The following is a 16,078-nucleotide window of genomic DNA, read 5'->3' as shown; positions in this document are numbered from 1 at the left end:
TCATACAGTTGTGTGTTGTGTATGGGACACACTCACGTCAAGGCCTCAGTAAATACTGGGCCCAAGTACTGCTTTCCAAGGTCTTTAAAGGAAAGAAAAAACGAAAAAAAAAAAAAAAAAGAGGAAGAGAAAAGTTGACGTTTTGGTCCCAGATTTTGAGTTTGTTAGAAAATGTACATTCATGTTTGGTGAATCAAAGAATCTTCTGGGAAAAGAATTAACGTAAACAAACAAAACATATTTTTTTACAGTTGCTTATTAACTATGCCTTTTCCCCTCCATTACGCTGTTTCACACTCATTGCTTCCCTAGAGCAAAGCACTTAGTATGTAACTGTTTCAACAGACTCCTTGTCAGCCCTCAAAAACAGAAGCAGTGTTTCTTAAAAGCCCATGTTTTCTAAGGCCACTAGAAGAAGATCTGCCAAAAGATTTGTAGTTGGTGTCTTCGTCGGTTGATGTTGAATAGCACTATTAATTTCTTGTTTCCATTACAGGTGTACTTGGCGTCTTCCACCTCGGGTTTTAATCAGGCGACTGTGTCTGTGGGAACACCGGAGGTCTCGGCTCCGTTTGGGAACCCAGCGTGGTTTCCAAGGACATTCACAAGGACGAGGAGCTCTGAGTGTAATCTCTTATGATAAGTGTGTCGTATTTGGGAGACGATGGGATACAGAGGGCCGACTCGGACACTGGCGAGTTGGGAGTGGTACTCCCCGAGTCCACCGAGTCTCTGAAGGGGGACGGCGGGGTGAGAGCCACCAACTCCTCCAGGTCCGGCTTGCCGGCCGCAGCCTCGGGCCCGGCCGCCGGGGGCTCCCGGGCAGCGCCCCCAGCCGGCGGGGCCGCGGCCGCGGGCTGCGCGCCACCGGTGATCTCAATGGCGGGCAGCGGCTGGATCTCGGCGAACGTGGTCATGGTGGTGGGCAGCTGGATCTCTTTGGGGATCAGGTAGGACGAACAGAGCGGGGCGCCCGCGCCGGGGCCGGGAGCGGCGGTGGACAGCATCATGGAGTTGAGCTCGCTGATGTTGGCAGTGAAGCGGGTCACCACGCTGCTGATCTGCTCCATGAGCGAGCCCTGAGACGAGCTGCTGCGCGCCGCGGGCTCCGAGTGCAGCGACGGCAAGTCGTCGTCCGTGCGGCCGGCCGAGCCCGCGCGCTGGCTCAGCGTGCTGATGGGCGACGGCGAGCGCGGGCGCGCGGGCGCGGGGAAGTGCTCCTCGGCCTCCACCACGTCGTACAAAGCCTTGGGGCCGGCGTCCGGGGGCTCGGGCCCGCCTCCTCCCGCGCCTGCGCCGCCCGCGCCCGCGCCGCTGCCCGCGCCGCCCGCGCACAGGCCGCGGCTCTCCGTGCTCTTGGGGAAGGGCTTGATGACGGCAGTTTGGTTGGGGTTCTCCTTCTTGTTGATGTGGATGGACAGCCGCTGCCACAGGTGCTGCCCCCGGCTACTCTTCTCGTTCTGCGCCCACGTGACAGATTTTCCATTGGAGCTGCGGAGAGAAGAGAGACAAGAGGTGACTCCGCGAGGCCCCGGACGGGAGGGCTTCCCCGGTGGTGGGCGGCCGTGGGACTCGGACTGGGGAGGGCTTTTCTTGTTTTCTCGGGAAATAGGGCATCAAAGGACACCAGGGAAAGAGATCTTGGACGTGGCTTTTGCTTGCTTGAGTGAAAGGCTGCTTTCTTGTATCTGGTCTTCCGTTCATCATGACCACGGAAGTGTGTCAAAGGGGATATTAGTGTGGATAAAGGGCTGTGTATGGGGATTCTGCAGTAGTTCTGAGACCACTCGTGATTGCAACAGCTGGTTAGGCTGCAGACCTAGAAGCTAGGGCTTGCAGTATTGTGGTTGTGTGTAGACGTTCCGGTGACAGGGCACGGGCTTCCCAAAGTGGGCAACCTCTGAAAGGAAACAGAACTAGGACCTCAGCTCAACCCAGTGATCAGAGGGCAGGGAAGGGGTAGGAGTCAGGGGTTACCAGGAAGTAGATAGTGGTTCCAATTCAGTTTTTATTCTGCACGCCCATGGTTGGTGCATTTAACTAGGGATTTCTGTAAGAACTCCTGACTTTGAACATGTTTGTACTTAGTCTGGCTTATCTGGTGGAAGATACAAATTCAGTGAACACATATACTAATTTGTAATTAATTAGAACTCTTCTACTTGGTAGAAATTTCCTCACGCGTTTATTTTAAGGCCTAAAACTTGAATAACAATTCTGTGAGGGAGCATGCAGTGTTCCTGCCTTTGGCACCTAGCTTATAGTTTCGAATTAGGGTCTCGATGAGTGTTGTCCGACTGACATGGTTTCTTAGGATCTTTCTCCCTCTTCTTTTCCCCAAGTAGTCCTTTTTCATCTGTACTCTGGGAACTGAAATCTGCTCTGGTGAAGAAAGAATCTAATGAGGCTGATGCCTCAGCCTCAGAGCCTGACTGTGCCTTCCTTACCTGGAACCACAAACTATCGAGAGCCTCACCTATGGTCAGGTGATGTGCTCTGACCTTCAGGGATCTTATATGGAGAGATCCTGGGGTGATTTCCCACAAAGGAATACAAGATCTCTGTAACTAGGGGCTCTGCTACATCCAGACAGCTCTGTTCCAGGTGCTGTGACCAAGAGATAGCCTTGGGCAGTCTCTGAACAAAGGCTTTGACCACCCAATTTTATCATCTCAGCTGGTGGCTATTAAACTTAATTGTGCATAGGACTCACCTGGGGTATTTGTCAAATACCCTGGTGAACCCCAGGAGATTCTGATTGTCCAGATTGGGTTCCACGGATCTATGCATTTTACAGGCACTCAGCCCCCTGCTCCCTAAAGTGATTCTGCAGCAGGTGTTTCACAAACTGAGAAGTTCTAACAAGAAGTTATCCTTTCTCCCTGGCTTCCCATTGCTCCCTTGGCCTCCTTGCTGGAGGGCTGACCCGCCTTTATCAGACAAGGGACTGAATTGTGTTTGGAGCCCACCTGCCTTGGGACTGCCAACTGCAACTTCGAGATTCTCTTTTGCTTGAGATGTCCACTCCCTTGATAAAGGACCACTGTTTCTGCAGCCCCTATAACAACATGCTTCCTGCCTCTTTCCCACACTGCTCCCCATGTCTTCATCTGTCCCTTTCCACTTTGTGGTCTTCCTTTCTTTGCTCCTTGCACTGAAATCTCATTCCATTTAATATACCCAGTGTATTGCAACCTGGTGTCCTTCAGAATTCTTGAATGTGAAATGTCCTCCACCCTCACCCCTTTTCCTGCAAATAATGAACAAATTATTTCCAGGTTTGGAGGTTGCTGTGCATTCTCAGCACAGCAGAAGGGACCCTGCCAACCTGTTAACTTCCTTCCCAGAGAGTTTCAGGGTTTGTTTTTATGTTTTTGCATTAACCTGACCTGCCACCCTTTATGTTTTCAGTGCATTACTTTTCTTTTTCCCAAGTGTCCACTAACTTCTGGAACATGGCACAGAAGAAATGGGCCAGATGATTTATGGGATTTGATTGGGAGGATGGTTGCCAACAACCCCATTTCTCTCCTACTGGCAAGATAAGAAACAGACATGTACGGAGGGACAATTAGTTTTTCAGGTAGCTGAGGCCACTTTTGACACAAAGCATGGGCTAGAAACTAGAAGTATAACTGGATTCATTCTACCAAGCTCTAGGAAAGTTTTTGCTCCCAGCACAGAGAGGTTTTGATGGAACATAACTTTAACAGTGACAGTCATTGGAATCATATGTAGCCGGGCTCCAAAACATGAGAGCAGATTAAAAAACCTTTGGGTTTTCAATGTGGGATAAGGAAACTGTCCTAACCAAGCAATCTGTACAAAGTACTGCCATCTTTCCTGGCCATGTCTTTGCTCACAGTGTCACAGGGTCTGTGGCCACTTGGGAGAGAGTGCACCGGACAATCTGAATAACAATGGAAATGGACAGAGGACACACCAGAGTCATGGAGTCCAAATCTGAGCACTTCATTTCTTGGGTCATGGAATATTTTTTTCTCCAAAGCAAATGGAGATTCTTAAGAAAAAACTGACCTACAAGAGACGTTAATCTGTTTATCAATAGAATGTAGTTTCTATGAAGACAGGGACCTTATCTACCTTGTTCACTGGCATACAGCGAGATCTTAATGAGCGTTTGATGGATGAATAGGATTCTTAAGGCAACAGGGCTGTTGTGTGGTGTATGGAAAGTGCAATGGACGAAGGATCCTAAAATCTGTATTCTAATTCTGGATCTGCCATTCTGGACGCTTGGAAAATAATAATCTCCTTAAGCCTCAGTAAAAAAAAGCGGATAGTATATCATTTGGTGAAGATTGTTGTGAGGAGATGAAATGAGACAATGAAAGTGAAAGGTTCTGGTAAGGAGAAGGTATCTAAGATGTTATTTTTTGCATTCTGTGTGAATACGAAGTTTCAAGAAACAAAAATAATATATTACAGTCGGCCCTCTGCGGTTTCGCATCTGCGGATGCAACTCAAAGCAGTCAGGTCTAATGTTGGTTGAATCTGCGGATGCGAAACCTGAGGATATGGAGGACTGACTGTATTCATTGTACTATGCCATTTATGTAAGGGATTTGAGCAGCTTGGCGTTTGGTCTCTGCTGGAGCTCCTGGAATTAATACCCAGGGGATATGAAGGGCCGACTGTACCCAAGGCTGTTTTGAGCTTTGGTTGAGGAACAGAGAATTCAGTGCAAAGTAAATATTTATGGTAAGGCCATAACATACTTCTGGTTGTTCCTTCTTACCCTGACCGATTGTACCCAGCTTTGGAGTTACAGGGTTTTTTTTCTGCGGCGTGTCTTTTCTCACCCTATGCTGTCACCTTGGGTGATCACCTCTCCTCCACTAAATTTAACATTATTCCACTTCCAAAGTTTACTTCTTCCTGATCTTTCATTGAGCTGCCTCCTCTGCCTTTTCCTTCTTTTTTACCTAAGTACTTCCTATCTTTTTTTTTTTTCTTTTTTGACTTTTCCTTAATTGCTTTTTCTTGAAGGAAGCTTTCCTGACCCTGCTCCTGACTGGGTTAGATTCCCGTTGTCCCTGCCGTAGGCACTGAATAACTCTTTGTTGTATGTCCATCTCATCTGCTGGATGGAGTGTTTTGAAGGTAGAGACAGAAGGTTCTTCATTTCCTGTTATATCCACAGTACCCAGTGCATTGCCTGCTCAATAATATTTTTTGGCTAATAATTGAGTGGATAAATGCATTCCATTTTTAAAAATTCATACTAATTACTTTTGTTAGAATTAAGTTTTAAAAATCATTCAATATTAATGAAATTCTTTTGTCTTGAGGATCCATCTACTTCTTATATAACTCAATGTCATCATTAGTACTCAGTGTGTACTGAAAAGGATGTATGAAAAGGTATTTCATAAACTAAGTACAACAAGACAGATCTTGATATCTATCATGAAAATCACAAAGGAAGTGTTGATTTCTTTTTTGTAGTTCGTACATATCTGTTTTAGTGAAACTTCTCAGTGATGACAGTTTTTTGAGGCAGTTACCAGTAGGGGACCCAGAGTGTGGCTCCAAGATCTGGCCATGACGGATGTTGGGCAAGTCACTTAATACCTTTGAACCTCTTTGCTTATTGGTAAAAAATAGAAGTGAACCACCCTTTCTGACCTCACGTGATTTCTGGGAGGAACCAAACGAGTAATATACATTAGGGTGTTTTATAAAGCATAGCACCTCTGCAAGGGATTATTGCCATCAAACTTTCCATTCAATGGAGGTAAAATGTTGTTTATTAGTATTTAGGCTGATAATTTTTTTTTTTTTTAAACATCAGGATTATACATTTGTCCTAGGGCCTGAGGTAAGAAAAAGGAACAAACTTTTCCTTACCTGTCTACAGCACTTCATCTTCCCCAGCTAATATTTTGGGCATTAGAAAAGGAGGAAGAGGAAAGAAGATTGGAGGGAGAGACAGAACCAATGGTCTGCTACATCTGGGAAGGAGGACAAACTGGCCAAACAAAAGAGAACAGAACAACAGAAAAACCTTGGTCTTTGCAGGCACCAATCAGCCCTTTTGCCATATATAATACTATGTAGTCTAGTGTTCTCATTTTTATAATGATTTGCTCTTTATTTCTGGAAAAACAAAAACCACAAAATTCAGCCTTTCAGTAAGAAAGATTATTAGAGGGTTAGGCTTTTTTGTTTGTTTGCTTTTTGTTTAGATTTTGGGTTTGCCAAAATGACACCTTCTACCTTTATTCTCAGAAGTTTGTTCTCCCTCTTCTCTTGCACATGGGACACTTAACTAACTTATTCATTTCAAGCAGGCTCCAAATGTCAGCTCAATGACCTCTCCCAATTTCTCTACTCATCCCCAAAACCTGCAGGCATTAGAGCATACTGCCATGGCGCACCATCGTTAGGAAGCAAATGTTAGTAAAGAGAGAGTTTGTCAAAAAACTCCAGGGATTTAGAATTTTTGTGTTCATTTTAAATGGCTGTTGCACGATCTGTGTGATTTTTTTTCCCTCAGAACTCGTTTAGGGTTTTATTAATGGCATATAAGCAATTAAGATTCTCAGAATATTTCACTGAAATAAAAAAAAAAACTAGGCCCTTATCCTCCTTTTGTTACATTACATTGTTTATTAATACTTTCCTAAGTTGCATAGTTTCAGGGCATAAGAAAAATCAAATGTATCCTCTGAAAATCAAAAAATTATTTTTATGAAAAAATTATCTTCATTACTAAACCTCTCTTTTTTTGTGATTTTGAGTTAAGGGGTAGCCAGGAGAGAGGTATAGTAAGGTTATGAGCTTCCTAATACAAAAATGTATTTAAACAATACAAAAACCTTGTAACATCATTAGCAAATATGTCTTTGGAATGACATCAGACAATATTAGGTCAATAAAATAATTTTATGAAGTAAGAATATTATAAGCAGAAAATTTGCAATTGCAGTTCCATTTTCTGCACATTTTCTTAAACTTTTATTTTTAATTTTTTTAATTTTTTTAACATCTTTATTGGAGTATAATTGTTTTACAGGAGTGTGTTAGTTTCTGCTTTATCTTAAACTTTTATAAATCAGTCTATTTTGCTTTCACTAATTTGTTTTGAACTACAAAATATGGAAATATAGTTTTAAAAAATACTGAGGAATCTGATATTGTTTATATTCAGGCATTCTAAATTAGGTGGGAGAATTTCTTTCTGAGCCTTGCCTAAAACCTGACATCTTGATTTTGACAATTACACTGAAAAACACACCGTAATATATAAGAAAATGGCAGAATCATCTATATAAATTTACCCACTTATAGCATAAATGGATGTAAATAGCTATTCTGCTGTCAAAAACAATTTAAATGGCCAGGATGATATATGCATTAGAGATGCACATATAGAGAAAAACACTTGGGTAAATGGAAATGAAGTCAAGGACTAAATTACCTGATGGAGGCATAATAATCAAAGCAATACCACCTGTTTTCATAGTGCTTTATAAAGCACTTTTAGGAGCACTGATTATCAGAGGTTGATAGGATCAAAGTGTTTATCCTCCTTCCAAAAATGAGAAAACCGAGACTCAGAATAGGTGATTTACCCAGGGTTACACAGAAAATGACAAAGCGGGGACTAATACCATGTCATGATTTTCAATTCCATTTTCCATGACAGTACACTGTCCATATTTGTTTTTTGAAGTGAGCTCTCCTTATTCCATGGCAGAGAGCCTCAGATGTTATCTGTGATGGTATGTGTGTTTAAGTAGATAAGTTAGTAGTAATTTGATTTATATTCTCTCTTACCCTGTATTGCTTTACTTCTTTTTTTTTTTTTTTTTTTTTTTTGCGGTACGCGGGCCTCTCACTGTTGTGGCCTCTCCCGCTGCGGAGCACAGGCTCCGGACGCGCAGGCTCAGCGGCGGTGGCTCACGGGCCCAGCCGCTCCGCGGCACGTGGGATCCTCCCGGACCGGGGCACGAACCCGTGTCCCCTGCATCAGCAGGCGGACGCCCAACCTCTGCGCCACCAGGGAAGCCCTGCTTTACTTCTTAATCTTGACACTGCAATATATTTTGCAGTCTCAAGAAAACACCCTGCATCTCTCTTTGGTTGCTAACTCAAAGAGCACAGGTTGATTGAGCAACTATATTTGTCAAGGATGATGACTGGATGCCTTGATGATGAAGGCCCTTGAAGCTTACAGCCATATACGTTAATATTATAAGGCAGTTTCAGCCTTTTTTTTTCATGTTGTGATTCAACAGAAGACAGTTGTCCTGTGTATAGCACACTTATTTTCTCTCTGACTTATTTTGGAATACCAGTAAATGAGAGTGGTGTAATTTCAGGGATAATCTTAAATCTGCACTATTTTGAAAATTTTGGTATTTCATCTAATATTGGTAGTAAGTGATTTGTAATCATTTGCCAATGATTTTGATTCATCGGTGCTTTTTGATATTGCGGTTGAGAGTTACTGATGTAAGAGACTTCCCTCAAAGAGGGTATAATTGATTTCAAGAGAACATACTTACAGAAGAAGGCTAGCAATATGAATTACAGTATTCTGATAGAGGTTGTTTTCCTTTTACCTAGGACCTTGAAATGAGGAAGCAGATGGCCAGGAGGAAGGATGCTAAACATGAGGTGAGTGAGAGATGGTGGAGCATGGGAACAAGCAGTCAGTTCATTGAGTTCTTAGAGGGGACGGATCACAAGGGATTCAAACCTTCACAAGAAGAAATCATTTCTAGTGGGAGGGGGTTGGCCAGGGAATGTTGCCTGCCTACAGGAGGCAGATTGCACCTAGGCCTTGAATAATTAGTAGGTTATGGCAAAATCCAAAAAGAGAGTGCTAAGAATTGCTCTCCAGAAAGGATAGCAGTGACAGAAGTCCAGGAATCCACAAAGAATTTTCCAGGAAATAACCAGTAGTCCAGTTTGACTGTGTAGGTATAGAGTAAGAAGTTAAAGCATCAGAAGGTAGAGTTTAGACTTTTTTGTCTGCTGTAAAAATTCTTCCTGGCCACCCCTGACCTACAAGAGTCTTCTTTCTTCTATTGGATTGGCCAAAAAGTTCATTCAGGTTTTCCAAAACATCGCACAGGAAAACCCGGACGAACTTTTTGGCCAACCCAATACTTTCTTTTGCTATTTTAATAACTCATTAGTAATCAGCCTTGGACTTCTTATTAGTGTCTGGAATAAATGGGTGGTCTAATATGTTAGACCAGAAAGATGCTCTGATTATTAGATGCGCATGTCATCTACATGCTCGATCAATCAATAAATGAATATATCAAGAAGTACCCATCAGTTTGTTATTCTTCAACTGTAAGAATTCTCTGTTGTTATTTAATATTTTATGTATTTGATCATCTTTCTCGAGCTCAACAAAAACAGTTGAACTCAGGAACCATATATGCCATAATCTTCTTTAAACCTTCACCACAGCTTCATCCATTGACCTTATTCCTTGTCTGGCCCCAGTCCTGGTCCTACTTCAGGAAGACATTCAAGCTTAATTAATATTTAAGTTAATTAGTCCTTCAGGCAATGAGGAACCAAGAAGATTTGACACAAGCAGTAGTGGTACCCAGAGTAGATTTAAGAGCTTGTTTTAACAGTGCAGGGATACAGTGTAAGATGCTAACAGTTGTGGCCAAAATGAGGATGGAAAGGAACATATTGATATGAAAACCATTGTGAAAAAAAGACATTTGTCCTTGCGCTTTGGGTTTTTCTTGTTGGTATTAGAGGAATTCAGAGAAAGGGTTGCTCTTGGGGGAAAGAAGTTTCAGGGAAGGATTTGCAAATAAAGTAGAGCTTATCGAAGCCTTAAAGCCTGGGGAATGTTAAAATAACATGGATAAACAAGATCCAGTTAATATATATCTCGCATATACGGCCAAGAAACTAATGCCATGTGTTTAACCCCGTGAAACCCTTCCAACAACCCCGTGGTGCACTTTCACCTCTCTTTTAAGTAGCTGGAGCGGGAGTAGTGGCTGCATGCTTCTAAGATAATTCCCTCAGAGGACATCTCTTAGTAGGCATTTAGTCCCTAATAAAATCCTAGCGGGAGGAGAACCATTCAGCCCTATTTTAACTTACCTTTGGTCTAACAGCAGCGGAGGCCTTTTCAGAATGTTCCATGGCCAATCAGGGTGGGTTATTAAAGTGCCTGGTGGTCTAGGATTGCTGCTACTTCCCCCAAGTTCTTATAAAGAGGAAACATCTAATGCAGGGCATGCAGGAGCGTGTGCCAAGCAGAGGCAGTTTGTTGGATCATCACAGAGTTTTCTTTCTCAAATTAAGCTATTTCTTTCGATCCATAATTCAGTAAGACTCAAAACTAAACTCCTCATACTGAGATATAAGTTCTAGGTTTAGTTGAGGTGCTTCAACTAAGATTAGAAGATTTTTTTTTTCCAAAATAGGAAATGATTTTTTTTCCCCAAAACAGGAAATGATTTTTTTCCCCCAGCTATCACTATAATGCCCAGATTGCAAGTGAGTAAAGAAAGAACAAAAGAAGACACAGCTGGGCTTCCCTGGTGGTGCAGTGGTTGAGAATCTGCCTGCTAATGCAGGGAACACGGGTTCGAGCCCTGGTCTGGGAAGATCCCACATGCCGCGGAGCAACTGGGCCCGTGAGCCACAACTACTGAGCCTGTGCTTCTGGAGCATGTGCTCCGCAACAAGAGGCCACGATAGTGAGAGGCCCGCACACCGCGATGAAGAGTGGCCCCCGCTTGCCACAACTAGAGAAAGCCCTCGCACAGAAACGAAGACCCAACACAGCCAAAAAAATAAAAATATACATAAATTAAAAAAAAAAAAAAGACACAGCTGTTTCATGCCTGTGGGCTGAAGCTTCCAGGAAGACTTTGTGGAAGAATCCAGCTTGATTTAAACCTTAAATAAAACATGGGATTGGGATTGATGGCAAAGGAGAGTCTTGGAATGATAGTAACTCCCGTTTGAATAGAACTTTCTACTTCACAAGGTGTTTTCACCTGTGTTATTATATTTGACCTTCACAACAGCTGTTTGATATAGCACTTCTAATGACGTATTTATAGGTCTGTTCCTGCACAAAACTTGGAACACTCCAAGGGCAGCCACTACATGCATCTCCTGTGTTTAATATGGTACCTGATGCAGAGTAGGTGAGCTGGGAGTGTCAAGCAAATGAAGTAAATTCTTTCACCTTGAGTGCTTGGTATAGACAGGTATTATTAACCTGTATTATAGATGCAAAAACTGAGGTTTATGGAACTTAACTAAGTTGTCTAACTCAAAAGGCAGAACAATGCCTCAAATATGACCCTAAATCCAGATCACTGCCACCACGCAATATTGTCTCTGTGCTGAGGGCCAAGATACACACTGAACCAAAGGGCTGACAAGACATACCTTTGGGGAGCAGCAAGGGAAATGCCAACACCCAAGTTTGTGTCCATAAAATGACCTGATAATAAATTCCAAAGCTCTGTGTCAACATTCACCTGAACATTGCAGAGATGACTCCGGAGGGACTGTAGGATAAGAGAATGTCCCCGGAATTCTACAGTGGTTGCTGAAAACATGATTTCTGTTTAGACAAAATATTCCTTTTGACCTTAGTTAAAGCACCTCAGCTAATGCATGTAACTTAAATCTGATGTATGAAGAGTACTCTGGTTTCGAGGCTTGAATCCTGGTTGGACATCTACCACTAACATGCTTATTATGTATAAAAAGCTCCTCATTTAAGAAAGCAATTTTTTGGATTATTTTTGCTTATTGCATAAAATGGGCCATGCCACAGATGTGAGGCACGAAGTCGATTCCAGTTCCATTCCCTTTGGGTTGCTTCACGTGCTTCATGATGTATCTTTTCATTCCTTTCCTCCCTCCCTCCTTCCTTCCTTCCTTGTATTATGGTAAGACACTTAAAATGAGACCTACCCTCTTAAATTTTTTAGTGTACATTACGGTATTATCACTTCACACCTGTTAGGATAACTTAATCAAAAAAACTCACAAAGGATAACAAGTGTTGGTGAGGATGTGGAGAAATTGGAACCTTTGTGCAAAATGCAAAATGTTGCAACATCTGGGGAAAACAGTATGGAAGTTCCTTAAAAAATTGAAAACAGACTGCCACCTGATCCAGCAATCCCACTGCTGGGTATATATCCAAAAAATTGAAATCAGGATCTCAAAAGAGGTATTAGCACCCCCATGTTCATTGCTGCATTATTCATAGTAGCCTAACAACCTGAATGTCCATTGGTGGATAAATGGATAAAGAAAATGTGTCGCTTCTGAAGAGACGTTTTTCCAAAGAAGCCATACAGATGGCCATCGGGTACATGGAAAGGTGCTCAACATCACTAATCATCAGGGAAATGTGCATCCAAACCCCAATGAGATATCACCTCAGACCTGTTAGAATGGCTCTGATCCAAAAGAGAAGAAATAACAAGCGTTTGCAAGGATGTGGAGAAAAGGGGACCCTTGCACACTTTGGTGGGAATATAAATTGGTGCAGCCACTGTGGAAGACAGTTTGGAGGTTCCTCAAAAAGTTAAAAATCACACTGCCATGTGAACCCAGCAATTCCAACGCTGGGTGTTTATCCAAAGAAATGAAATCAATATCTTGAAAAGATATCTGTACCCTAATGTTCGTTGCAGCATTATTTACAATAGCCAAGATACGGAAGCAACTTGAGTCCATTGATGGACAAATGGATAAAGAAAATGTGCATAAAGAAAATATTATTCAGCCTTGAAATAGAAGGAAATCCTGCTATTTGTGACAACGTGAATGAAACTTGAGGGCATTATATTAAGTTAAATAAGGCAGATAAAGACAAATACTGTATGATCTCATATATGCCATGGAAAGGAAAAATATCTTGCTTATAATGTTCTTGTGAGAACTTAATGTATAACATTTGTGAAGGGACTACCCCAGTATCTGATGCATAGTAATTACAGTAATGGAAGCAATTGTTATTATTAGTCTTACTCGTTTTAGAACATCTCTAAATATAAGTTATAGCATTAATTTGGAGTTGACTTTGGGGAGGAGTGAAGAGAAGACTACTGTAGCCATCCTAGACTATGGCTCAGCACCCAGCTGGCCTCTGCAAAGGCAGCCTCTTTCTCTTCTGTGGACTCTGAATTTTTATCATTATACAGTGTCCTTCTTTATCTTTCTTTATGGCCTTTGTTTTAAGGTCTATTTTGTCTGATACGAGTGTTGGGACCCTGCTTTTTTGTCATTTCTGTTTGCATGACATGTCTTTTTCCCATCCCTTTGCTTTCAGTCTGTGTGTGTCCTTTGCCCTGAAGTGGGTCTCTTGTAGGCAGCATATTGTAGGCTCTTGTATTTTTATCCGATCTGCCACTAGTCTTTAGATTGAGCATTTTATGGACTCTGAATTGTATATAACTGTGTGCCTAGCTGTTTCTGAACACTCGATTCAGGTTTATTTTATTATTATTTAGTTTCTATTACTCTTAATTCTATTTGCACTGGCATTGGTTATTGTTTATGATATTAAATGAGGAGTTAATATGATAAACAATTGTTCTATGGGAGAGGGGTTCCATATTTGCACTGCAGTGATCTCTTTTTCTGACTCTGTTTCCCGATAGACAATTGATTTTCAAGGGCATTAGTCTTGACTTGGTCATCCATTTATCTCCAGAGTCTTGTCAGTGCTTGGCTTATAGTAGATGCTTAGTAAATGATCATTACATGGAGGAGGAAATAATTGAAGGGATGAGAGGCAAAAAAATCCTAACACAGGTATCACATTTTGGGCTTACTTTCAAATCTGAGTTCCTTACTCATTTAATAATGACTATTATTACATTGCTGTTACTAGATTCCCTAAGGTGTTATTGAACAATTATACCCACTAAAATTAGATGCCGCATCTACTAGGTGAAAAGCAGTTACTCAGCTGACTAGGGGTTGATCTTTCACATAACTGATATCATGACGTAGCAACAGTAAAAAGAACCCCCTACAACCCTCCTTCCTTCAGGCACTGAATGAGGGCTTTAGATCTGTATCATTTGATTAAGGGGTCCCTTTCTCAAAGAGAGACTGGGAGACTCAATATCTGTGCCTCTCCTTCATGGGGTATAACACGAGCACATCAGAATGCAGATTCCAGGGAGCACTGAGGTGGAATCCCCCTGCTGAGACAGGCAATAGTAACATTCATTGTTGAGGATTTAGCCAATCCCGAGAGCGGACCATCTCCGTATGAACTCCCACGTAACAGTGCTTAGAGAATTTCTGGTTCTTAGAGCACCTCCCTGTTTAGGACTCTCTTTCACTTCTCCTGCAATCAGGAAGACTGCTCTGAAACACACTTAGACTGTCCACTGTGAAAATATGAAAAAGTGACAAGTTATGCTATAGTCAGACAGAAAGAAAAAGAATGTTCACATAAAGGGAAAACGGCGACATAGTATTTCAGGAAGCTAGAGTGTTAGGGATACATACAGTGTTCCTTTTCCTTTCCAAGTGGGGGGGCGAGGGGGGAGATGTGAGGGGGTGTCTCTAAGGCCCTGCCAGTGTTGCAGATAAGGTCATGCTGTTGTGCCGTGCTATGACTGCACGCCTTGTAAAACTCCTTCTCTCCTGCCCGGCAACATGGCTCTGCAAGGATCTCCCCAGGCATGACTTCATAGGGTCCGGTCCATTCTGTAGTGTCATCATAGAAAACATAGGCAAATGAGATGCCGGGCGACACTCCTGGTTTTCTGTGGTTGTTGGAGCTTCCCTCGGTCCCTCCCTGGGACTGGTTGTTTGGTAATGGCTGCAGAATCAGCCCAGATGTTTGCAGAGTAAATAGGATGCTTGACTGTGACTCTGGGAAGCAACTGGGGGGAGGAGTGGGAATGGATAAGAAAGAGGGCCTTATCAGCTGGTACTAAAAGTATCTATGAAAGTTTCATACAGTTATGCTTTTTCCAGCCCTTCCATTCTATTCCAGAACAAGCAAATTGGGATTAACTACTCTAACCCCTTATTTAGAAATAGTATACATTGCAGTTGTCTCCTCTCTGATATCTTAATATCTTTCTCTTAATATTCATTTTAAACTTATCTCTTTTGGATAAATATTTTTTGTGTGTATTCATATAAACAAATAGGACTCCTCCCATATATGCTTTCTCTCTGTCAGTTTTTACTTGATGTTAAAGAAATGGAAAGAAAAAGTAGGAAGGGAAGATCATTTGTTTCTACTTAACTGTGCTTATCTGTGAGGCTGAGGTGTTTGCTCCATCAGAACTCTCTTAACTGCAGCATACACTGCTCCCCTCTGCCTAGCAGAACATATCAGTGTAATAAGCCTTGCCATTACCTTGGCTATATTCAAGCAAATGCTGAATGGTATCTTACTGTTGTAGGGAAATTTAGACCATTACAGTGTAACACATTGAGTGGCTACCTTTGTAGATCTGGACCTGACCCAAGGAAGCTGGGGTCCCCTTGCTGTCTCCCGTCTCCCTCCTCCCCCCCCCACCCCCATTCTCAAACAAGACAGCCTTGAGCAAATCTAATCGCTAGGCTGATCAGATCTGAGTTCCAAGCACTGACTAAACTCTCTCAAGAATACCGCTTGACGGAATTGAGACCTTATGTTTACCATGAATAGCTTCATCTCCTACACAAGTGGATTATTTCAGAATATCGGTTTATGGACTGACTAAATCTGAATGACTTTGGAAACTTGTTACACTACAGATTCCTAGGTTGTGCTGACCAAGACTTTGCCTTAGGATGTTTGATAGGCAGCCAAGTTTGCTACGCTTGGGAACTCCAGTCCGAGACAGTGCCTCAAATTACAGGTCACTTTGGACAGAGCCCCTGCGCTCATTTGATGCAGTCATTTTCACCGTGTCCTGTCAACTCTGATGCTGTCTGAATGATTTTCAAGTAGAGGAATTGTGCCACTTAGTCATATCTGAATGGAAGGAAACTAGGAGCCCCAGTAGCAGTCTGTTGAGTTACCCGCCACAAAATGATCCAGTGAGGCTTATCTTCCAGACACACTGAGATC

General features: G+C 42.4%; 1 protein-coding gene and 1 long non-coding RNA gene across 4 annotated transcripts in view; one reads left to right on the top strand and one right to left on the bottom strand.

The window, feature by feature from the left end:
• Nucleotides 1-602: 602 nt before the first annotated feature.
• GRM5 (glutamate metabotropic receptor 5) overlaps nt 603-16,078 on the bottom strand; it is a gene marked incomplete at both ends in the record, with an annotated part of 539,059 nt that continues 523,583 nt past the window's right edge. For both annotated transcript variants that reach the window (XM_082659930.1, XM_082659929.1), the window contains one exon: nt 603-1,491. In XM_082659930.1, coding sequence (XP_082516056.1) covers nt 603-1,491 — 889 coding nt within the window. The remainder of the gene's footprint in view (nt 1,492-16,078) is intronic.
• The window catches only part of LOC309826002, a 115,165-nt gene continuing 99,955 nt past the window's right edge, over nt 869-16,078 (top strand). The window contains exons 1-2 of one of the 2 annotated variants that reach the window (XR_014297081.1): nt 869-950; nt 8,596-8,646. This is a non-coding gene — a long non-coding RNA (uncharacterized lncRNA). Of the gene's footprint in view, nt 951-1,350; nt 1,516-8,595; nt 8,647-16,078 lie in introns of those variants that run through there. The other variant, XR_014297082.1, reaches the window with a different exon arrangement.

Source organism: Grampus griseus (genome assembly GCF_964374135.1).
Source record: "Grampus griseus genome assembly, chromosome: 8".
NCBI classification, from domain to species: Eukaryota; Metazoa; Chordata; class Mammalia; order Artiodactyla; family Delphinidae; genus Grampus; species Grampus griseus.
The sequence above is the reverse complement of the archived record's forward strand: the minus strand, read 5'-3'. Positions and strand labels throughout refer to the sequence as shown.